Here is a 25,720-nt window from a genome sequence, read left to right as displayed (position 1 = left end):
TGTCACTGAGATTGAACAGAGATTAGTTGGCAAATGCTCTTAACAGTTCATGACTGAGTACGTAACACAGTGTTAAGTGTAATAACTATTTATTGTACAGCTCAGAGTTAAAATCACATTATCTACAATAAAATGCACATAGAGCACATGGAGGAAGATGAAGCAACTCCAGTTCTCCACACGAGCGCGAGTATCTCGGCGTCACCAGTAAGAACCAGTCTTAAAGGCACATTTTGCACTTGACTGCAAGTCTTACAAAGTATTTTAGAATCATTAAAAGTGTAATTATGGATATTTCAGTTTTCCATACCTGCACACAACGTTTTCCGTTGCCGAGCATTGCACTATCCCAATGCCTAGTTAGAATGGGGTTTTTATTGTTATTAGATTATAAACAGTGCACAACAGGGATATGGAGAACATTGCTTTGATTCATCTGGCTCCAAAAATACACTTTGGACAATACAAAATGAAAAGCATGGCTAGTATTACATTTAGAGACCGGGGATAATAGGAATACACAGCGTTCATGCAAGAAGAAAATGAGCGAAGTGCTGTTTAATTATCGACTGTAAGAATAAAATAGCTCAAATCTCTGTACAGTATAATAACAGTATAGAATATGGTTTTCTACTTGGTCATAGCTATGCAGTAAGATTCAGTCTACTTAATGAGCATAAACAGGTCAATAATAGTTTCTGCCAGTTCAGATACACTCTGCTGTTCTTGGACTGGTGAGGCAGGAGTGACAGGAAGAGGTAAAGACCAGCAACACTGACATAAATCCTACAGTTCACAGTAGGTTCTGGGTCATTTTTCTTCTTTTTTTTTTATATACTTTGCTTTTCTATTCTGACAACGTGATACATACACACTCGAAATCATCATGGCAATGCAGCATCTTCAGAATAGCATCATTGTGTGGCGTGAAGTGGCATTTGCGTCTCTTAATCTCTAATAGCACATCTGTGTTATTTCCTTTTGTTAGTGATTGAATGTGGTAAGCCCCAAATCAAATCATTTCATTTAAGCAACAGGGGCCTCTGATTCAGTGCACTTATTGCTCAATGCCACTGATTCACCTTTTCTCATTTTTCCTGAAAGGTAAAGATTTCCAGTCTCTTCACAAGGTGGTCTGTGGCTCCTCGCGGGGGAGCTCTGATTCCTGAATATGCTGGAGCAGTGAACGGACCACGTGTAACAGTGAGAGGTTAACACTCCATCCATAAAAGGTAGTCACAACCATAGACGTCCAGTCATTGGCTTTCAATTGATGGCTGATCTCCAAGGGTTTGTGCTTCACATCAACAGTCATCTAATACACAGACAACAGAGTAATAAAGCTACAATAATATGAACACCACTCACATCTGGTTTGGCATTATACTTGAAAGTTTCACATAATTATTTTTTTTATTTAAAAAAAGAAGAATTCAATAAAGTATTTATAGAGGATGGGTGCGAAAGTGTACCTACAAGTCCGTAACTGTGGTGTCAAGGATTCAAACAACAGTGAATTAAGCAGAGACAAAGTGGAGCGACATGAAGATAAGAAGGAACATTGTGTACATGAGATGGGTAAATATAGAGTTTATTATACTTGGATCATTTATACATCACAAACTGGTATTTGTGACTTAATACATGTTCTGGAATAATAATACTAATAATAATAGTATTATTAATAATAGGTTACAGTGGTAAAATTGTACAATGCATTGCTGTTATAAATCAACTTAACTGAATGACGCTGAGGTGCATGGTGGTTTGGATGTTTTGAGGCAATTCTCAGGGATAGAATAAGTCTCCAGCTTTCAGTCATAGTGTAATATTATAATAACCAGAAAACTATATATATCTATATATAAATATATATAGATATATATATCATCATGGCATTTAGTCGCGTTTATTTACACATTTCTGCCAAGTGAAGGAATGTCACTATCAGGCCTTTTAAACTCCCCTCATGTTCAATAGAGAATAGATTACTATCATTGTGCTGATGAACATCCTTAAGACACGATAAGGAGCAAACACAATTATTAGAAAAGGCAGAAGAAAGCCCGGCTGTTTTTGGTCTGATGGTTCCGAGGAAATAGGGGCCAACATTTACAGCATGCTTAATGCTAGTACTATTTTGTGACGGTCACCATGGCAACATTTTTCCCAGAAAAATGGGAAATATAAATGGAAATAAAAATGTCAGCTATATAAAGATACAATCAACAGCCTTCATTCTTCCTGACTCGCTCCGTTTTAGTTTTTTTTTAAACCTTTATGAATTGTATGTACACAGTGAGTCAGGGTTCATGTGGAACACAACTTAATACTTGCATATATACAAATAGTCAAGTTCCTCCTCTGTTTTTAAATTGAATAAGCACAGTTGTATAATTAATGAGGCAATTCAACGCCTCAAAGTAGCAAAAGGCAACATTTAACACAGGTCTCATGTTTTGATTCGGGTCTGAGCAGCTCTTTTCTCCAACAATCGGCTCCTCAAAGCGGAGCAGATTTCCTAAAAAGACTCCTGTTCTAACTAGTGACAGGTATAAGGTCACTCAATACAGCATTGGTTAGATGCCGGAGACACAACACTGATAAGCTATGCACACCTACCCACATTTGATTTTTTTTTAAACCTTTTTGATCACAGGAAAACTAGCACAACAGTAACTCGCCTCAACACAGGTCTGAGTCACTTTTGGACACATTATTTATCTTCAGTGATTGTATGAACCTTTAAAGTGACTGGAGAAGAAAAAGCAATTCCATAAAAAAAATGAAACATGAATAAATTAATGCTGATGCCTTGACATGGCAGTTAAACCTGAGTTCTGTTTTGGAAGTGGTTTCTCTACTTTCTCTTTTTTTTTTTTTTCTCTGATGATAGTATTCTATTTCTATTCAGGCATTGATAAACTCTATACTATATGTGTGTTTGAGTTATACAATCAACCCATTTTTCTGTTAAATACACAAATTATTTCACAGTTTGCTGTCAAGTCCCCAGGTGTGCAACCCCACCCACGTCCCCTACTTAAATGTTGTCAACAAGCAAACTCCTCAAAGTTGCCTAGAGTCGGGTGACGAGGTAACATGTTCGGCGTGAATCCGAGACTGTCCGAGTGACTCCGGAGTGTGTCACAGGTGCTCTGCAAAACAGAGGGGGGGAAGGAGGGAAGACGAGTTCAACCGGGTTAAGGGAAGGGCGATGACGATGATGATGATGATGATGATGATGAAGTAGTAAAAGAAATGATGCACAGGTAAAAATAGCGGCAACCGAAATGATCATGGACGGACGCAGAGAAGACGTGGAGAAGAGACATTTAACGAAAACAAAAATGTAATTCATTGAATGAAGTTATTTTTTGAACATGTCAGACATGTGACAAAATAATAAAAATGGAAGACAAATACAATGGATTTGGAGGTTTCAAAGATCAGCCACAGGTAGTGAAGAGTTTGAAAGAAAATTGGAGGGAGGTGGAGAAAGGTGAATGACAGGAGGGACAGGAGACAGAAAACAGCACATTTTAGAATTTGTTTTTACACTAACACGTAAAATTATATACGTTACGGACGTTGAAAACATCCACATGTGACTGCATTTCCCTGCGTGTGCGTTCCAAAAAAATAAATGTCGTTAACAAAAATGGCTATTCCAGCAGAGAAAGAATTGTTTATATTTCGTGTCAACTAACTCAGTGCAAACGTGTGATAACGTCACAAAGAAAAGCATCGAGTGACGTTATCTGGCTGCAGGGAAACAAATGGGTCTCACGTGGCTCTCACCGCTCTTTTGTACAATAAATGAATAAATATGTCGTCTGTTCTCACAGGAGTACTGCGTTATAACCTAAGGGGAAAGGAAGCGTCATTATTTAGCGGAAGGAGCGAGTTTTGCACAGTCAAATTCTTTTTTTATGCATTTGGAGAATCCAACCAACTCATGTCTTGATGAATACAGACACACACCAAACTAACCTGTCCTGACACAGAGGTAAGTACATAAATAAATGCTCACTGCAAATAGATAAAACAGATTATCACCCCTTTTTGATGGCCGTCTACTAAAGCCAACCAAATCATTTGTAGTCACTGAAAGAAATGATGTATGAGATGGTCTAGTATGAAAAAGAGGGACAGCATGGGAGGGAGCAGCTATTATTGATGGGGTGTGCTACCTGGGGGCATGATTAGGCGTGACACCAGGGCTGGTTGTGTTCTCTGGAAACTCCTGGAATAGACATGATGAAAAGAAAGATGGGTGAGGGTGAGTGAAATGAAAATAAACACAGTGCAAATGCTATTAGTTAGAATAGTGGGGAATAATGTGAGAGCGTGTTCTCTTCTCCATGGTAGCAGTCAAGTAGTAAAGTTTTTTTTTTCCCCCCCTCTTAATAAGCAGGGGGAAGAAGGCACAAGGCAGTTACTGTCAGTCAGACACGTGGACAATCATTGCAGAGAATGAAAGTCAAACTAATAAATAGTGTCACAAGCAACTAAATGCATCACTTCATTCATTGTCAGGCTGTTAGAGTGGAGATGTGACAATGGACTCGTTACTGAGTATGAGAGAGAGAAGTGAAGAAGATGGCATACAGTTGGCAGACAAACACACAGCATGACATGAATGGAGAAGAGTATAGTAAGCAAAACCCTGTGTCAGAAAAATGTGACATTCTCTAAATATCAGCCACGAAGTAACGGCACCGCACAACAACCTCCGTCTCATCTTCGTGAGTGATGAGTTAAAACACTACACACGAGCCAAGCCAATTGGAACGACTATTCAGTGGCTTTGGAATTAAGTGTACTTTGGCCACTACAGTCGGCTTAAGTCAACATAAATCTGCTTCTACTCAAAAGAAACCGTTCTTCTTCCCACATCTGCAATCAAACCAGTTTCTGAACCTGAGGCAACCAAGCATGCAGAATCACAATCATTCATGCGCACACACAAGCACATAACATGTCTACATGTCTCAAGAAACAATTGCACAACAACCTACTTTTAAATGTTTTGGGGTTTTGTTTTTAGAATGAAGTCTTGGTGTTGTTGTTTTTTGTTTTTTGTTAACACAACAAAGAAACAGAGCTGTCAAGAAAGCTGGATGCCAACTGTAAGATTCAACATCCTGAGGGACAAACAGAAACGTCTGTAGTGAAGTTAAAGCTGCTTGAATGCTTTGAATTAAAACAGCAGCAGAGGAGAAGAAGAAGAAGTGAGGTTTTAAGATTTTGTTTCGGTCTTTGTTTTAGAAGTCACTTAGAGAGTCTAGTGGTTTGTTTGAGTGCTTTGAGCGATCAGTGATCATTTGAACATGATCACTGATCCCCATGTGATACAGTGAAATGAGCAGTTACAGTAGATGTTTTGTCACTGTTGTGAAGACACAGAACTCAATTTGAATGAAAGCCTTTGGGGAAAATTAGTCTACTTATGTCTTGTTAATGTCAGTAAACACAAGCTTCGACTTGTGTTTTCCACTAAATGAGAACATCATCTAGAAGAAAACAGGTGATAAAATACAGCAAATATGAATGGACACCAGAGTGAGTGACAGGTAACGAGTGATCACTATTGCCTTTACTGTTCAAGTGACACATTTTCTGCATAAATAAATAATAATTTAATAAGTGTCAGTATCATAATTTAAAAAATATTAAAACTGACAGACAACTTCTGATCACTGACTTATCAGAAGTTGTCTGTCAGTTTTGAACATAACCTCCATTGACCTCACTAATATACATATATTAAAGGAGAGTTCACATATTTATTTGAGGATTGTTTTACAGAAGATAGAAGAAGAACATAACACTTTTCAGAAACTTACTTGAAATTCTGTCAATAATAATAGTAAAAAAAAAATACCTCTATCTGACATAAAAGCTTTGAATCAGCATCATGTGCAGCACATTTGCTGATTAGGTTCATTTTGTTTCATAAATAATTTTGTCATATAGAACAGTCAGCAGGGGGAAGTGCCTCTAGGTGCCCTGTGTTCAACCACTGGGCTCAACAAAATGCTGTGATTTAGGAACGGAGAGAAATGCCTCTCAATGCTCGACTTCATTTTGAACTTAAAATGGGTTTTATTGCCTCGAAGGCTTTGTAAAGGAGTTGATCATAAAAATGTTAATACAAGTCCCAGAGCTCTTTATCCGTCTCTGCTTTCTGCTCGTTCGTCTACACTCTCGCATGAATCTATTCTGAATTTGCTCTAATCATTCTGCCAGACAAAAGCAGCCACAATATAACAGTTCTTCCTGCTCCAAGTGAACTGCAATTACATTTAATCATAGGACTGAAGGTGAAATCGGTGTACATTCGGCGAGTCATAAATTAAGTTAGCGGAGAGAGGGTTGGATATTTCGCTTCTACTTTCATGCACTGAGGCAAAAGGACACTGAAGTGTCAAACAGTTTGACAAACCACAAAAAGCCAAGTGAGACAAGTTAACTAAGTCTGGTCTTTGTAAATATATATATAGAGTTCATCTATAAAACGTTTGTAGATTTTTGCGCTGCTTCTCTATGATGTTCACCATGTAAATAAAAGACTGATATAGCTGTAACAATAGTTCCCTAATTATGCATTCATATTGCACAAAAACACAAACAAACAATGTATGTAAAAAATAATGACTGCTCTCTAGAAAAGCACAAAAGTTTTTGCAGGAATGGTTACATAATGTGTGGCTTTGCTTCCTCTCTGATGCTGTTCATTAGTAGCACTTTAAGTATGAGCAGACATTTGTTGCTGCTGCTGCTGCTGTTGTTGTTGTTCCTGAGCTCATTACATTCATTTCATTCAGTCAGATCCATTCTGAGAGACTGTAATTACCAGATTGTCGCTCTGGCAACGCTGTGGCCGTTTCTTGCGTACGAAGTAACCCATAACCTTGTCCTTAAACACCTAAACGCAAAAAAAACCCATCAGATACAAAGTTTAAATCTACTAAATACACAATCATTGACATGGAAAAAGGAAACCGTTTCCCTTGGGGTAAAATAATTTAGCTGCAAAAGCAAAAGTTTTATTGTTCTTATTGATCTAATGCTAAGCAAAGCAGGGAAGAGAGATTGCATTTGTCAAAAAATCCCTAATAATCCTTGGCATATAGTGCATCTATATACTGTATGCTCTATATTAAAACATCATTGAGAATTAATGGTTATCATTATTAAAATTTTTAATTTTACCTCGTAAAGGTAGTCAAATATTTCCAGTATTGTTAAAACACTGGCTCCGATAAACAGCCCCATCTGACCTCCAATGTCACCTAGAGAAAGAGAGATGAACAGATGATGCATGGGCAGGTACAGTAATTGAACAATGTTGTGTGAAACCACTTTTGAATTCAATCAGTCAGTCATAATCTAAGCAGAAGTGCTACAGTGCAGTCCGTCCAGCCCCAACGTCTCATCAGACACAAGGCATCATCATCATTATTATGTCTTGAGCCTGTTACATGACTTCAAAGAGGAGAAACCTCAAACACCATGTGTGAACACGTGGTGAAATGCAGCAGCAACGGCCCGCTGAGAGCGCCGATTCTGTCACGGTGGACCCCAAGGCTGAGAGAATGCTTACCGAGAAGCCCTGCAATTTCATAGGCCTTCTTCTGCTCAATCTTCTCGTAATTCAGAGCTTCAAAAAAGATGTCCAAGACCAATATATTTTCTCTGGAGAAAAGACAGACAACAGCATATGCAAAAGATGATATTTCCGGTGAGATTGCGCCACACCAAACAATAACTCACATTTCCTGACTATCTATCGTTATTGTTACATTGAAGGTGAACGATGGAGACTCGGGTCTTGCTACAGTACATCCATCCATCAACAGAAAAAAAAAAAGAAAAGAGGCCATTACCTGCGTTAACTCACGACTACCATATAATACTTACCCAATATACTGCTCAGTTTTGTTGAATTTCTTAGCCAGATATTTAGCAGATGCCTTACTGGGGATCTTAACCATGGACAGCTCCTTGCCATAGCGAGTCATGTTGCAGGGGGTCTGACAGACACAGTAATCGTTGTCTTTCTCTACCAAAAAGTCTGTGGATGATCAAAGTCATTCAAAAAACATTGCGGTGACTACGACAAATCAAACACACTGCATGCAGTTTGCACTAAAAATATCTTCACACAACGGAGAAGCTACATTCGCTGCCATCGTTCACTTTCCATGAAAGCAAGTAATAACTAAAGCTAAAAGGAGGGAGGAGGGAGAGAAAAGCACTCCAGGATTTATTTGATGCCAATGAAGCACAGACACATTACAAATTTCCCAAATGGGATTTTTAAAACAATACTTTAACTTTATTATTTTTTGCTTCAGTGCTGTCTGAGATTAAAAAATATTTCCCGAGGTAAACCTGCAGGGGCATTACTGTATCTCAAGGCTGAGATTGTCTGCTATGCAAAACTATTACACAAATATTTGATTTGTATACAGTACAGAGTTTGGGCTCACCTAAAGCAGGGTCAGCACAGTCTTTGTACTGCTCAGGTGTGCAAACTGTTGAGGTCCCTGTTTGAAATAACACACATGAAGATAATGACACAAGGACACAAAGGTGTGTAACATTTTCCACCGATTATGTCGGTCCAACCTCATACCTGGCATGTGAACCATCCTGCAGTTACAATTCTCCAGCAGGTACCGGGTTTCACAGTCAATACGGCAGGCGGTGATGCTGTACGTGGAGAAGAATTCAGACTCTATAGGGGTGGACTTGCAATCTCCCCAAGGCGGAGGGAGGTACTGAAGCTGAAAGAGCAAACAACACATTTTCCACTCAGTCTATAAGCACAACACATAACAAATTACAAAAAAGAAATAAATAAATAAAAAAGGCAAGTGCAATACAGCACGCATATGCAGACAGAGGACAAATGTCATAAAACCAAAAAAAATATATGCATACATTTAAATGAAAATGTGCACCGAGACAATGTGTGCATAAAATGTCCAACAACGTTATTGCTCATGTGTAGCAGCAAGCAGACACCATGCAGGGCATTACTAATGCAGGTCTAGTCCACGGCAGGAAGCAGAGTACCATGGGATTAGAGGCAGACTGTCAAATATGTCTTTTCAGAACAGGACACCACAATCCACAAAACAAATTGTTGCAGTCTAAGAACGAAAGTCGGAACAATAAACAGTTTCACGGTAATCAAATGGGAACAGTCAAATAAATTTACAAGACATTACACAGATAATAAGGTTTTATTAAGCAGAAATGCGTAGCTGGTATATTTAATGAAAGAGTTCCTAATTAATTAAGTTAATGACGGTGATTTTATTGTTGAGTAGCGATTTAAAACAACGGTGTGCGTCTACAGTCAGTTTTATAATGGACTGCAAATGCAGTGCATACATGGTCTAAAGTCTCATTGGGGGAAACTCATTAACGAGGTGAGGAGGAGGTCACCGCCGTTATGAGTAACTTGGGGAATTCTAATTGAACCCTCTAATGAGGACTATTTTAATTAATTTAAAGGTTTCCGTCTACATTAATTACTAAATGTTTGTATTATGTTTAGAGCTTCCTTAAACATAACATTTTTCTCTCTGCAGATTGACCATGGTGATATATAACCAAATGTGAGACTTTCAGTCCATTTCAAAAGACTTGTTTAGGGTAATTTACGACAACAATGCCTACAACAAATCACCATGACAAAAATCAGCCAATTATTTATAAAGGGCAATGATGCCTGCTTGGGCATTTGAATAAATAGCACTAATTGCAGTTGGAGCTCGCCAACAATCGATGCTGAAGGCTTCTTCTCGCAGGGAAATTACAGTTTTTGTCAAGTGAGGGTTCACTGTAATTCCCAATCATTTCCACCAGCTCCCACCTGGCTAACTCTTGACAACGTAATGTCACTTAGTCGATAAAGTGCGACAGAGATAGAGTGCAATTCACTGAGGAGGTGAATTCAAATGGGCAAACCTGATTAAGACTTTATTGAGCTCCAGTTCTAGTCTAGAGACTCATAACTGGAGTTACACTAGAGATAAAACAATAGTGCAATAAATGCTGGATTTCAAACTGATGCCAGAGTCCTCGTGGGTAATAAAAATTAAAATCTATAATGAATCACATTTGCTGGTGCCTCCAAATAACATTAAGGGGCAGTCCAGTGAATCGACCCATTAACACATGGAAATAAAACGTGACGAGAACTATGCGTGACAGTAAAAGAGCAAAGCCAAGCAGAAGCTCTCATGATGATACAGACACAGATGAAAGGCTTCAAGCTGAAATGGAACACAGTCACTGCTCGATATAGATATCCACTAAATAGAGAAGACAATGATGACAACAAGCGACTACAGATGTTGTCGCTTCAGCCACACAGACTGGAGCTGGGAAAGTCCCCAAGGAAAGGATGCCAGCAGATGAAAAGTATGGAACCTGATGACAGTTGTAGCTCTAATGCATAACTGTTTTTTTGTTTTTTTTTTGTTTAAGTTGGTTTCTTTATCTGTGGCATGCAGCAAGCCCAGACAGTTATACGCTACCCTCTGCTCTTGTGTGGAAACAAACGTTTGGAAGCCGGGGGTGACCCCGAAGCCCAGCTGATGAGGGAAAGGAGGCTCTGACTGAGAGTGAAGCTGAACCTTTATGCCGGCCTCATAGGACGTCTCATCTAGGACGAGGGGTGAGGGAACACAGCCCACATAATTATCAAAAATAAGATTTGAGCGGTGCAACAGTAAGGTAAGGGAGAGAAAGTGGTCAACGCCTCTGTACAGTCAGACAACCTGTAGTCAGCACAGCAACAAGACAGCTACAACGCCCACTGTCATGTGAAAACTCTTCTTTCCTCAAAGTAAAGCTCCTTTACATAATTGCAGTCCAAAATGTGACGACATATTCTTCACATCCATTGTGATTCATAAGTTACAGCCTTGCATTAAAAACCAAATTCATTTAAAAAGGTTTTCAAACATTGTTTCACACTATTCAGTGACTGAAATCACTGCTGTCCAGATTTTAATAACAGACCTAATTCATGTAACACATCCTCTAGGTCATAAACATGTCTTGTGGCTGACACTGGGATGGGCACTTGTGTCATGGTAATTAATGACATTGCATGCACTTCTGCTTCCTGGAGGAAACTTCAGTGATGGTGATAAACAGATCAGAGTCTGTTCTCTTTGGAGATGGGTGAATGATACACCATGTACAGAGAGAAAGACAAAAGAGCAAGAGAGAGAGACACATACTTTATAAATCATATATTAAAAAAACAAACAAAATCAAATTTGTCACATTTGTGGTGTCCAAGTGTCTGTTTCAAGAGACCAAAATTCTGCTTCAATCATCCCATGTTAGTCTGCGAAAAGAGGGGTGAAGAATTTATTTGATCCTTTATCGCATGCTCAGGAACTGACCAAGACCATTAACTTTAGGAGCAAAATCATTTAAAGTAGGCTCGATTAATTCTTAAAGTAATGAATTGGGTTTACTGCTGGTCTATCCATTACTTAATACCAGGCAATGGCTGTGTAGTGTACATTTTAATAAGCCTAGAGCACAAAAATACACTTGATCTCAGCGGTAATCGTCGCAGAAACCGACAGTCCTTTGTGGCACAGCTGCCTGACTTACAATGAGGGACTTGTAATGTTGCTGTTTGACAGTGGAAATGTTCCTGATCTGACAATGCTTACTTTTGGAAACCAAAGAGTGTTGTTTGGCTTGTGTGCTATTCTAGTGTAGACAAAAAGAGACAGTTTAAATGTTGTTGTGGTAATGTCACAAAGCTGCTCAACAGTTTCATTACATTTGGATAGGAAATCCATGTGAGATCAGTATTAGGACCCTTCACTCAAGGCTTTCTAATCAATTCAGACTCAACTCTAGTTATTACTTGTCATCCTTCACTGGTGGCAGGGGACAGTCAACAAATCTGCCACGCTGCCTTTCTGCTGTCATGGATACTGGGCAATAAAAACAATAAAAAAAATTGCTGTGGGTAATCTATGAATACTTAGTTTAATTGTTAGTGGATATGTAAACTAAACTAATATAACAGCAACGTTTCCTTCTATCAAGACACAGAGTCTGGAGCCTCTTCTTAATTTATAGTAAAGCTTTGAAAGTGAGTGAAAGTGGCAACTAATAGCTCATATTATCACTAATGCTGCTGAGAAAAATCCCTCATGTTTTAATGTATTTTTAAGGGCGTTAATTATGAGATTCTTTTTTAATTAATCACTTTTTAATTAGGTTGATGTTATATTTATCATAGTTAATAATTTGATCATGTGCTGACCACGTCTGTGTGAAATCCTTAACTCTTCTAAGCTCTTCTCTCTGGCTTCTCTTCAAATGTGCCATGTGAGACCGTTTTCCCCAAGCATTCAAATATCTGTAATCAGAATTTTTTTATATTCTCTTGCTGACTGAAAGCACTGAAGGCTTATGGAAAACAAAACAAATACTCTGCCAGATATTTTGCCTGCTATAGAGTCTGGGGTTATTTGGCATGGATCAGGACAGTATGCTTGTTCGCTTGCATCCAATCATTACTTGGCCCTGGTCTATCAACGAACCTTGGCTGCTATAATTCATCCGTTTCATTTATTGTACCCAGATTCATTGGATGTTTATTTATTTAACACGTTTTAACTGCACATTTCCCACACAAGATTAATCACAGAGCAGATTTTGCCCCATGCTCTGTCACACAGGTGTAATGGGCTTTAGCCAGAGAGGGTTTGAGGACAAACACATAATGAAGCAGAGCAAAACAAAAGGCGAGGGGGTTGCACGGGAGGAGGCTGAACGTTAGGTACCAGTTGCTGCTGACATGACACAAAAGTTTGAAAACCAGGGGCGACACCAAATCCCAGTTGGTCAATGAAGGGCGGCTCACTCTGGCTGTGGATCTGAACCTTGATGCCTGCTTCGTAGGAGGTCTCATCTGTGGATACAGCACGCCAGAAAATGGAACAAAAGCTGTGGATGACTATGCAAACCCGCTCTGTGGCCCTTTATCCTTCCCACTAGCAGTGATGCTGAGTTGTATATGGACAGAGATTTTTTCAACACGCCAGGAGCTAATGTGGAGAGGAATACTTGTAAGTTAGTGGGGTACAACAATATATCAGGTGTACATCAAAGGATTTATTACATGCTAGTTTGCTTGTGAATATATGGCACAGAAAGTGTTGTGATTCACCATGGAAAGGAAAAATATGCCAGTCATGCAATATATCAGGACAATATGCCTTTAAACTTTAGTTGTAAATCACTTGTGTGTGGAGCAGAATAATGCAAAGATTTTGCAGCAGTGATATTAATGAATGATGAGACCTGAGGAATCTTGGGGGTTTTGTTCTGCCTCCACACCAGCAACAGCTGTGGATGCATGGAGCCATTATGTTTTCAGGTTCCTATTCTAGCCTGTTGTCATGAATGCAATATCACAAGAACACCATGAAGGAATTTCTTTAAATTTGCTCCAAATGTTCACTTGCATTTAAGGATGAACTGATAAGAATTTGGTGACTAAGTGTCAAAGGTTAAAGTCACTGTTGCCTCACATCTCTCCCTGCAGAAAATGTCCATCTTGTGCAGACAAAAAAAAAACATTTACATGATGACGTTTTATGTCAGAAATTCAACTTCAGTGAGACATATGTCTTGGCCATTATCCATTGACATAACTAGGGAAGCTAGGGAGAGACTGTGACCATATGTGAATGGTCACTGTATAAAGTGACACATCTACATGCTCAGATGACAAGACAAATGTTACTGTAAATGTCAGAATGGTGGATAGCGCTGCACTGACCTGTCTCTCCCCACACAGGGAGGTATTCATCCTGTTGAATATCCAGCATGATCTCCAAGCCGTTCCCTGTGCCACCTTTCAACGTTGTCAACAAAGGGTTGCCATCTAATCCGGAGTTGAAAGTGTAGCATTTTCCGTAGCGTGTGTAAATCTGTGAAGAACAAGAAGGGAAACATTTTACAGTGTGTTTCAGTAGCAGCACGGCGTGTGTCACATGTCAGCATGTAATTATGCAAGACAGGCAATAATTGCAGAGATTTTGTGATTACCTGAGAAACCACTACTAGCTCTTCATAGACACCTGACTCTGATTTGAGGAATTAATGGGTGCTACTTAGCAGCAGCAGTAACTATCAAACTTTATCCCGTTTCCCTGCACATTTCCCTCGAGTAATTTAAAGTGAATGTACTATTTGCTATCATTAAAGACGACACACTTGAGGCTGGAGTTAAATTGGGTTCGTAAAATACATTTTTGTGTGTCTTGACGTGAAAAACATCGCAAGAGACCAAATCCATGCCAGTAAAGCTCAGTGGTATTTAACAACTGATGTGCAGTCACTGTGGTGAGTTTGCTCACATCAAATGTCTCTCTGATGTAATGAACCCAGCTGTCTTGATTTATATTCCGCTTGTACTCTGGCACTCACTGTTTCCAGGCTGACATTTCATTCACAGTGATTGGGAAATGATCGTCCATACAGGAAAACAAGCACACGTCTATCATGATTAGACTCGACATTTTGAACTGAGCTCATTCATCATCGTGGTTTAGTACGAAATAATTAAGCAAATGGGTTGAGAGGCTGAGAAAAAGTAGGAATAAGACAACCAATTCCAGATGATCATTTCATAGATTAAAAAAAATATGAAAAATCACCACATTGTACAGCTTTGATTTCCTGGAAAATGCATTGTTCTGTAATGAATAAAGATAATTAAAATAATTTCAGTGTGTGGTGGTTTTTCACTTTTGATTAGGTATTGCTTGTAAAATGACAACATTTTGCCATAAATCCTATATTAATAATACCCGCATCATTTGAAGTTGCAGCTTTCGGCTAAAATAAAATGTATCCCCGGCCTACACTACCAATTAACGACAAAAGGAAATACTGGAATATTCAGATTCTACTCAGATGCCTCCCATGCCTGTTGTTGACAATTCACACCTCAATTGCATTCCACCTGTGATAAAGTCATTTGGCATTCAGTTAAATATCAGAGCAAAAACCAAGCCAAATCCAAAATACTACTGTGGTAAGTGGCCAGATGACATCAAATTCAACCAGCATGCCAAAAGCAAAGCCAATCCCCAGAGATCAAAGTCAGTGTTCCATATCCAGACTCCGACAGACTCACATGTAGCTGAGACGGATTACCAAGCTTTGCTCCTTTGCCCTTGCTGGTTATATAATGAGGACTGCAAAGAAGAGTAGAAAGCATCTAACGAGTAATTTTTTTTTTTTACATTTATGGTAAGATAATAAAATGAGATATTTATTGAGTCACAGCACAGCTAGACCATGTGTTGTTTAAACACAACACAGCAAATGTAAATCCCAATAATTACCCCACACTGGCCGTGATAAGTGATTTCTTTGGAGCGTGCAGTTTTCACACGAGTCTCAGTCCAGTTAAAGCCATCACAGTCGGACATTGACAACTTGACTTTAGATGAATCTAGTCTGGATTTGCATCACAGTCAGATGGTTTCATACCAGCGTGTGCTTGTGCTGACGATCGACAAGCGTGGTCACAGATTTATTACCAGTGCTGCAGAAATAAATTTGCCTCTGTGCATGCGTGCCTAACTCTCACCACAGACATTTGGCCTTGTGAATATTTTCTGATGGCCATAAAAGCTGCAAGTTTGTGTTGAAAGTATTTATTGGAGAATTTTCCAGTTGGAATTAATTAACACTAAGGTTGGGAAATGTCACCCACTTTGTTATTCTGCTAAAGGGTACAGTAGACTTCCATCTGGTCTTTTCATTTGAAAACTCAGTCGTACTTCAACTCTACATGCCCTCCAGATGCTTCAATAGAGAAACTAAAATTTTAATTTGGACTGATTTATGACATTTGCATTTTTAATAATTCCCCCCTTAATATTGTTGGCAATGTTTTTAAAACCCAACCTCAAAAATTCAAATAAGTAATTCATAAACCTGTAAGGGACACACTGAAGTGACGAGTGAGGACATTGATTTTTCCAACTCAAGGTCTGTGTTAGATTCCTTGTGTGACTTTCCAAAAACACAAGTTTAATAATTCAAAAGCTGTCATGTTTGAGAGGCAAAAACAGGACGGGCTCGTTTTGTGGCTTTGAAACATCAACACCTTAAAACATCCTTTAGACAAAGCCTGCTGGAGGGAGCTGCGACAAATGCTTGCATGAATTATTAATACACTCTTTGAACAACATTCATATTCACACCTGACAAAATGCCATGTTTCTTTCTGTACATACAGTGCTGAAGTTTTTGTAGGTGCATGTTTCGCCGCGGAACCTGCACTCCAACAGCATGTCTTCCAGCTGGTGCCCGAGGCGTCCCATCATCTCAGTGGTGTTGATGTGGTAGTTAGGGGGTGGGGTGTAGTTGCTGAAGTCCAGCAGGTTCAGGAGACCATGTTTTTGATTGTCCTTAAGAATTGAAAGGCTCCTCTCCATCACAGTGTGATTGGGGTACATGAGGTCCATCCAGTAGCCGCTGTGGTAAAGGTCATGCTTGGTCACTGTGGACACACGGAAGACATTCTTATTGCAGAAAGTGACAGCTGGGAAGGACAAGTTGTGAGCCCAAGCCATGTAGATCTTTGTGACAGCAGGGTAGGACATCAGGTAGAGGATTCTGTTCCAGGACCAGGTGGCGAGAAGACCCACACAAACAGAGAAGGCCATCATCCAGATGACCCGCTGCGGTTTCGACTTGTCTGTAGAGAAGATGAACTTCAAACCATGGATCTTGGTCTTCATTATGAAAGCCACCGTGATCTCTTTCCATGTTGATTTCAGTGAGCTGGAATCATTGGTTTGGAGAGTTGTTTCCTGGGCATCATGTCGCTTGTGTGTCCCCAGGGCCATTGATTCAGATGTGGATGCTTTGACCATAATTGCTCAAGTCTGGGCAGGTGCTTCTTTAGTAGATGCAGTCTTTTATTAGCCCACCCTGTACTTCCCTAATTTACACTCGGCTTTTCCCACAGCCATCTCCAGGCAGAAATTCCATGTAGCAGTGAATTCCTAATACTCAGCTGTCCCAACGTTCACGCTTAAAAAGATGTAAACAAATGAAGTGAATTCCTTGGGGGATGTAAAATTGATTTACATAAGGATTCCTTTGAGGAAAACAGCTGAATCACGCCATTAACAAAAACCATCACGCGTAACCATTACCAGTCCTTCATCAATAGATAAATGGATGTGAAAATTGCAGATGTAAGCGATGGCTTCACTCGCAGAGGCAATCACTTTGAAAATCCGGTGAGGCTTACCCCTGTTGCTCAGGTCTTTTACTCCTCCATCTCCCTCGCCAGTGCCAGACAATACTTGCAGTTTTCACTGGTTTCTCTCTTTGTGCTGTAGCAGCCCAGAATCCAACTCCTCCCTTTTTGCACAGATTGAAGAGATGCCTTTTAGACTGTTGACTTGCAGCCTGCAGAAGCGAATATAAAGCTTGCTGCCTCGCTCTACAGTCGAATGGAGAATGAGGTGGAGCCAGTGAATGAAAGTGTTTTCCTCCGGTGATGAAGTAGACCTCCAATGGTGTAAAAGAGGCGGGGGGAAGGTATCAATCAAAGTAGAAATAATTGTAATAAAGATTGTGCAAACAAAAGAAAAAAAAGGACGGAGGAGGAAGTAAGAGAATGAAAAGTAAAAGGAGAGCTAGTTAAAAACGAAATAGCAAAAAAATCATTAGTTCTCCTGCTCTGCCAGATTAAAATATAATTTCAGAAATAGGGATGTAATAAGAGCTGAGATTTTGCTGCATGCAGATGTGGCACTGGCTGGTATTAAAAGTGCTTTGCTCTAATTATGAGAGGCTATCAGAGGATTCAGCTTAGCTTCCTATACTCAAACTATTTTTTCATATTGTTAGCTGGAATCCGTGAGTATGTTGCAGAATAACCAGATCATGGCTGCCACAATATACAGTTGAAACCTACACTCAAGAGGAGGCAGTTGACTATCATGTGCAAGGTGAGATGGCACTAATTGGACCACAAATAACAGTTTAAATACAACTGAAAATGATTTGTAATGACTTGTAATGGGAATTGTGGAGTCTTGATTTGATGCTAGCATTGCTACAAGTGACGTTACATCATCCCAAATTCATCTGAAATGTTACAGTCTTGAATATGTGCTATACAGACAGGGAGCAAATGGAAACATAACTCTCGTAGTAGTGTACCAGACAAGAAATATTTCCAGTGCAACATCATTTTATTATCAGTATAGCTTATTTTGTATGGGAGGAATAATCAAGCCGCAATATTCTAATTAGTGCAGAGGTAAAAAGCGATGCTGGAGTCAAGGCAGCTTCATTTTCAGTTTTAATTTTCTCATTTACCTCAAAAATGAAGTAAACATAATTTATGTCTCAAAATATTTTGTTAAGACACCAATGTTCATTGTAAATGTTTGCAAGTAATATATTTAATTCATTTCCTTGACCCATCATTTCACTTTTATTTGGCTTATTCTTTGCTCTCTTGTCGCAAGATTGAAAAAGCTTTAAGATCTTTCCCACCACAGACTTCTACCGTCTAATTCCCACCAAGTGTGCTTTCAAATGTTAAACATAACCACTGATTCATTCAGAGTGCCTTTCGCATTTGAAATGTATTGTCTGTTTAAATGCGTGCGCTGTGGTTTTAATGCAACAATTCTTTATCACACTGGCATTACATGACTTCCTTGTTTCAATCAAAACCAATAGCAAGCAATTCTGAAAGTGAAGCTAGGTGTGCAGAGGAAAGGAGACGTGTGATCACTGTGAGGATTATAACTTTAATGTCATTAGATTGAGCTGCAATAATCACACATGATCTGTGTTCACACCATCGCTCAGGACGAGAGAATACATAATGAAAAAGATAACAGTTTTTCCTTTTCTGCATTAAATAAAACTAATGCAGTACCTGTTTACTATGTGCCTCTTCGGAATTCTTTGAAAACTGTTACTATTACACAACAAAAATTCTGTTTATTTACGTTATTTCACATCGAACACCTAACTAGAAAAAGATGTTCTATGTTGGTGCTGTTTTTGCAGTATATCTGTTACATTTCTACCGATTTCTATTATTTGGCCAAGATGCAAAATTTAATTTAACAGGATTATTTCAACACATCAAGATTCATTTCCAGCCAATTTAATTATAGCTCAAAAGGTTGTTCATACATAATAAAGATAGCAGTAAGCCGAGCAATGTTCTCCGTGTTCAAAGGTTAATGATCTGATAACATTAATGATTTTCTAGGGGCTGGGAAAATAAAGAAAACCAAAAGAAACAACTTCACTACTGTGGTTATTGTTGTGTCCTCTGTGTGCAACTTCAAGGGCTTTGCAGCAGCAAAACAACTACATGAATTGTCTGAATATAAGCCCATTGACGACTGCTAGTGCTGTATCTTTGCAACATATATATTTTCTCCTGGCTTTATTCTTAGTCTTATGTTTCAACCTCTTTTTCCTAATGTTCCATTTGATGTCTCACTATGGGAAGCATGTGTTGTATTGATGAACATTTCACTAATATTACTCAAGTGTTGAAAACAATTAACTTTTTATAGTGTAGAAATATGTGCAGCACATAAAAAAACAACCTCAGTTGACCAAAGTGCTCTATAAATATATGCAAAAAATAAATCTGAAAGAAATGCAACAATTAAATCTAAGATGCATGCACAATAAAAAAACAATATATTTCAGAGGGTGAACAATAGTGTGTGCATCATCACGAATGAGAAACAAAGGGGAAATTCACATGCTGCGAGAGTGGCAGTCAAGTATCTCCAACAATAATACCACCTTATTACAGCTGGCCAACTGGTTTCTCCACTTATTGACCAGCTGCATTGATTTCCTTTATACTCCATTTCTTTGAAGCCAGTCAATAGATATGAGGCACATTTAACTTGCGAGTTAATTGCTTGAGCTCATTTGTCCTATACAAGCTCAGTGGAGGCGTGAGGCAGGTGGCTTTCTTAGTCTCTGGATTACCCAAACGTCAGCGGGTTTGAGATGAAATGCAATTCCAAGGGCTATACACTTGTAGAACATGTGAGTCACCATTAGTCTTTTTAACATTTGTTTTCAGTCTTCGGTTCAGCTTTCTACTGTGTGATGCATGCAGGCACAAGTCTGTCAAATACGTGATTTGCTTCATATGGCACTCAAAATTCACAGTTTAATTAGCAGGAAATGTTAGTGCTAAAAGTGAAACATGTCAAAGTGTTGTGATGCTTATTTAAAATAAATGATGATGCCCTGCATTATATATATTTGGCTACTTGGGGGCAGGGTAACTAGCTGCAGCAGTGTGTTGAACATGTTATGTTACTAGCATTAATATGGAATCATACTGCATTATTGGCCAGTTCAGGAAAAAATATCAATGCCACACTCCTTTTTAATGTTATCTTGGTCATCTTTGTCTGTGAGTAGTGTAACTCCAGAAGTAAAGGATGGATTTGGAATCTTCTGGAGATTATGAACAGTGGAAAAAAAATATTATTAAAAATATTTTGGATTCAGATCATTGGCCATTCAGGCCATTGTTGCAAAATAGGGGACTTAATTAACACCGCGGGAAATGGAGCAGCCTTGTAAGAGGTGTGTGCTCTCTCCACACCTCCACTCTCTATTTCTGTTTTTGCTGTTAACACACCAGATAAATATACCAATAGAACTGAGGGACTCTTAACTGTTTTTGCATAACACAGAGCCATCTTTTCCATAACCACAGCTTTAACTACACATATTGTTTGCATGTTTTTCTTTCTGCATACTCAATGATATGAGAAAGAGAATCAATCAACAATCAACTCTGAAACAAGTTTTCCAATCTGGTACAACACTCTGAAAGAAGGTAACTGCATGACACAACAATGTTGTAGAACGTTTGATCTTTTTCAAGTTTTAAATGATCTAATCAAAATATTACAATCAACACAATGCTGCAATCAGTCAGGAAAATAAATAGCTGGGAGCAAAAGTTAATGATTCTTCTTTCTTCTATAGTCTCCTTATTGAAAAGACACTGCAGCTCACACATGACTATTGTTCTCTTCCTGGAAATATTAACACTTTTCAACTCTGCCTCAGCATTCAAGCATTAATTAGAAAAAAAACATGGTGTAATAATAAAACTTATCAAATGAGCAACTGATTGCAGCATGATGGAAAAAATGTGGAAAAAGAATGAATTCCTTTTCATTGTTTTTTTTATGTTTAACCCTGAGGCTGTCAGAGAATGACACCGGCCATTTTCTTTCATATCAAAGCCAAGTTGAGCCCCATAGGTCTCATTAGAGGAGGAGAAGTTTGAACAAAGAAAAGGAAAGAGCTCCGTCAAGGCCCAGTGAGAATGCTCAGCACAAAATGAAATCCTGGCAGCAATTAGTCACACATCAGAAACACACCCAGCACAGACAGGGCCGAGACAAAGAGGGGGAGAAAAAAAAGAAAAAAGAAAAAAAACACCTCTGAAATGAATGTCCAGTTCCTGTAGAGATGGACTGAACATGCAGATGAACACAAATATAGTCTTCATGTCGTATAAAAATGTCAAAAATGCATTTTTTTGTGATACATACTTTGTGTATAATATTAAAACTGAATTTTTTAAAACTTTTGGGTTGTTGTGAGAGAAAATTAGCAATTTTAATGATGTCACTGATGTTATTTAATAGTGACTGAGGTATCAAATGTATATTCAGTGTAATACAACGAAGATAAAACTGAAGAAATAATCAGTAATTGTCAAATAAAAATAGCAGTTGCCCATAATTGTAAATTGATTGATTAATCAATTAACCATTTTAGGTATGAGTGTCTTTTTTTGTCATTGATAGGAATGTGAATATAATTCATGAAATTAATCTATTGAGTTCATTTTAATTTAACAGACCACCTTAAACAATTTCTTGTTTTAGCCTTAAATTGCTCACACATGAAAAACGTAGCGTCCCTTTAACATTTAAAGCTCAAGTAAATACAGCTAAATCGTAGTATTCCACATAAATTAGATCAACATTTCTCAGCTGTCAGTTCTGGATGCTTTCGTGAGGTTACTTAAAATGCAGCATGTCACACTTGGATTCACATGAAAACTTGACAACTTTAGTCCCTAAGAATTTCGAGAGCTGAAGTCTAGGCTAGAAAACAAGCTGCGGCATCATTACACAGTGATTTAAGACCAAGAGTCACAGAGAAAAAAAAACCTGAAGCATTTGCAATCAGGTCTGTCACTCTAGTGGATGGGCAGCTTCTTAAGCAGAGGGAGACATCTTGTGGCCTGCCTCTAAATTAAACTAACCTCCTCCTCGGAATGCAGCACAGCCACTCTGTATGCTGTTTGAGTAATGCAAGAGAAGCAAGAATGGATTTCTCACTATGAGAGGCATATACTGTGAAATATCCCATATAAAATTAATCAAAAAGGGAGAAATATTGACATGTACTTTGTAAGAAAAAATCCAAAATAAAACCCAGAGGGTTTTTTGGAGTGTATATTCAGTTTATATTTTATTGGTCATTAAACTTTCTCATCTTTTTCTTTTTTGAACACAATTTTTTTTCTTTTTTTTCTGCAGCATGTTGTTTTCCAGGTTCAGTAATGGAAAAAAAGCAGAACAGGAGGCAGTGTTACCTTTTTGAAATCCACAGTTGTTAACATCTCTGACACAGCATGTACTGTATATGCCCCCCTGGCAGAGCGGCTGAAGAGCAGATGCAGTCTGAATCAATAAAAAAACAGACGCTGTTGGCTGCACCCGAGTCTTTCTTCCCTGTTCCATCCAGACAGAATCCAACTAAAAAAAACATAGGTGCGCTGTCACTCAAGCTTTCAGTCTGCAGCCTGCAGTCACACTTTGATAAAGTCACTACTGAAATTTCCTCCCCGGTACTTTCATTTGCAAAGGATAATCTTTTTTTTCTTCTTCTTTTTTAGCATGTCCTCATCTTGTTTGCTCAGCTGTAGGCTTTTGAATCTATTTTGCATGCTTGCTCAGAAATTAAGCAAAGTAAGCACTTGCCAGAGGCCCAAAAGTGCAATGTATAAACTGCCTGCAAAACAGTTTTTCCACCATCAGGTAAACATTTTAAGAACTCAAATAATTTCCGGAAAAATCCAAGGCTGCACATGCCATCGCTTTCAAGCATTTGTAGGATTTTCTATCTGTAAATATAGAAAAAAAACGTTTTGCTGTTTTAAACAATGTGTCATGTCTGGCTTTCCCTGTACAATGACACGTAATGTCGAAGGAAATCTCAGTTTACATGAAAGAAGAGAGCGATACAATACTTTGGAAGAAGCACTGCATTGCTTTTATTGGCTAAGGGAGTTGAATATAGATCCCATAATCCATTAGTAGGAACAAAAGCTAAAAATAGGCTTGACAGGGCAAGCCAAGATCCAAAGGACAAGTGGTAAGAAATCATGTTCCGTCATTTTGTCCCATCATTACCAAGTAAAGCATTATAATACTGGACATTAAACAGGTTGAAGACATGCTGTTGTATGGTTAACATGCCAGAAAGCTGCTAATCTACAACATAACATAACAACAGTATTGGTTTTGGACAAAGCCATGCTTGTGTTTGGTGTCTCCACTTAACAAGCTAATTAACTTAAGAGCTTCTGACAACCAGCACCTCCAATGTCAGCTGTTGGCAGTATCTGCTACCAGATGTGCGCGTCAGCAAAAAGCATCCGCGTACAGCATCCCTTTTATGAATTCCTTTACTACTTCTCTTCAGCGCCATTGATCGAACTGCCAATACTGCACTTACAGTAACACTGGCTCTCACACTGGCCTTTAGTGACACTGAGTAATGGAACAAACATATTAGGTATTTGCTAGTCGGCCTGTCATCTATGCTCACTGCCAAAGATTTGTTTATTTCATTGTTTGCACAGTGGAGCTTTATTTCATTCGCCCCTCCCGCTTCACGCTCTCGGCAGCACTATAATTTCGTGCTCCTTCATACACCTCTTCCCTTCATCTCCCCTAAAGCTTCCAGTTGTGCATCACGGCTCTGGCTCGGCTCTAAAGCAGGCTGAATCACAATAGTGTCAGTCCTCAGCTCAGTCCCAGTCCCACCTCAATCTCAGCACAGCACTGTCTCCTTATGCTCTCTCTCTCATCCTTTCTCTTTGATTTCCATAACTCTTAGCTCTTTCCTTCAACTCTTTTTCTTGCTCATCAGTTACTATCCATCTTTTTTTTTTTTTTTAATAAAAAACTACCTCTCTGCTTCTTTCCTCATCTCACACACTGCTTGTCTTCAGCCAGGGACTCGTTGTTACTGAACAGGTTCTAATTCAGACTTTCCTCTTCTCTTTGCTCTCCAAAGCCAACCTCAGCCTCCAGAATATACTGCAATGGATGATTGTGTATCACCACATCCTGGTTCTGGTTTGGCAGAACCTGAACACGTCTCCCAACACTGCAGACACGCCATAATGTAATATTAAGAGGGGTCCCTAGATTTGGTTTCAACAAAGGCTGATACCTTAACAGGAAGTTCAATCACAACACATGATATCAGCAGTAAAATGGATGAATTTGCTTGGCACTGACTCACCAAAGCACTGAGCTGGTGATCGATTGAAATGATATTACACTAACTCCTGCATGTGTCCTGCATATACACACACTGACAAATGATTTATGTGGTCGAAGCCCATCTTGCAGCTTTAATCCAGTAGTGAGTAGGGCTGTGTTAGGGGTGTTTACGCTCCGAGTATTAATGAGACAATCAATCACGCACACGCACACACACACACACACACACACACACACACACACACACACACACACACACACACACACACACACACCAGTTCACAGACGGCGTGTAGGGCAACAGGACGGAGGTATATGATTTTAATTTTGTTAATGAATAAATAAAGCCTTCACTACGACAGTTATTCAACTAACTGGTTGTGTCGAAGTCTGGAAAGTTTTCCTAAAGTCAAATTCACGGTCTGATGCATTTTTAGTAGAACAGCAGTGTCACGCAGAACGACAACTGGAGGAAACCATATTATCACTCACAGATTGATATAGGGACATTCAAGTCCATCTTTCTGTGTGTATTTATAGCACGGGGTAAAACATTTCCAGCATATACCATCTGCCAGCCTTTAATATCTGAATTGTTCTCCTCCAGTGAGTTAAAGTATCCTCTCACCAAAAAAAAATGTTTCATTCATTTATGTGAGGAGGAATAATTGCACTTCAGGGCCCTGAAATTTCCTCTCTGCTCTCCCAGTACCACTGCGCCAACATTCAGCTCATTAGTTAAAAACATCTGGTGTTTCCTGTCACTTTAGGCATGCTGAGAATCTCTTTCCATGGCTCCTTTGTTTGACTTTGAGACAAATGCAAATGACATAAACACACGAGGACAGCAAAAAAAAAAAAGAGATTGATTTATCACACAGTTCATTCATTTATTAAAATGTTCTGTTGATTCATTTGATATCAAAATGCCTAAATCATCTTCTCATCCTTTTAACAAATTCAGTTGACTAATTGATAGATGTTGTCTGGCCCTGGTGTGAGTCATCATGCGGTGATTTTGCTGAGGTACATAGTGGGTAATCTCAAATCCATCACATCTCAACTCCTGT

The 25,720-nt window shown here is 38.9% G+C and overlaps 1 protein-coding gene across 5 annotated transcripts; it reads right to left on the bottom strand.

Moving 5' to 3' along the window:
- Positions 1-72: 72 nt before the first annotated feature.
- LOC122772265 (acid-sensing ion channel 1C-like) lies at positions 73-17,556 on the bottom strand. 5 transcript variants are annotated; one of them, XM_044030158.1, is made up of 11 exons: positions 16,287-17,556; positions 13,847-13,997; positions 12,846-12,973; positions 8,645-8,795; positions 8,499-8,555; positions 7,927-8,080; positions 7,610-7,701; positions 7,219-7,298; positions 6,860-6,931; positions 4,194-4,246; positions 73-3,158 (listed from the first exon to the last, which is right to left on the bottom strand). In XM_044030158.1, the coding sequence occupies exons 1-11, from the start codon at positions 16,959-16,961 to the stop codon at positions 3,080-3,082; spliced, it is 1,692 nt and encodes a 563-aa protein (XP_043886093.1). In that variant the 5' UTR covers positions 16,962-17,556; the 3' UTR covers positions 73-3,079. The 5 variants fall into 5 exon arrangements, with proteins under 5 accessions (XP_043886093.1, XP_043886111.1, XP_043886103.1 ...); XM_044030176.1 differs by having other exon boundaries at positions 16,320-17,556; XM_044030168.1 differs by lacking the exon at positions 4,194-4,246.
- Between the last annotated feature and the right edge of the window lie 8,164 nt (positions 17,557-25,720).

This window comes from Solea senegalensis, linkage group LG1, assembly GCF_019176455.1.
Source record: "Solea senegalensis isolate Sse05_10M linkage group LG1, IFAPA_SoseM_1, whole genome shotgun sequence".
Taxonomy (NCBI): domain Eukaryota; kingdom Metazoa; phylum Chordata; class Actinopteri; order Pleuronectiformes; family Soleidae; genus Solea; species Solea senegalensis.
This window is presented reverse-complemented; position numbering and strand designations above follow the sequence as displayed.

Bases quoted from the DNA above. Each gene is read 5' to 3' on its own strand.
- LOC122772265 (XM_044030150.1), bottom strand. From the start codon at position 16,961: ATGGTCAAAGCATCCACATCTGAATCAATGGCCCTGGGGACACACAAG. The intron at 8,556-8,644 runs GTATGAGGTTGG...TATTTCAAACAG, and splicing joins CAGGATGGTTCACATGCCAG to GGACCTCAACAGTTTGCACA. The intron at 7,299-7,609 runs GTAAGCATTCTC...CTCTTTCTCTAG, and splicing joins TGAAATTGCAGGGCTTCTCG to GTGACATTGGAGGTCAGATG.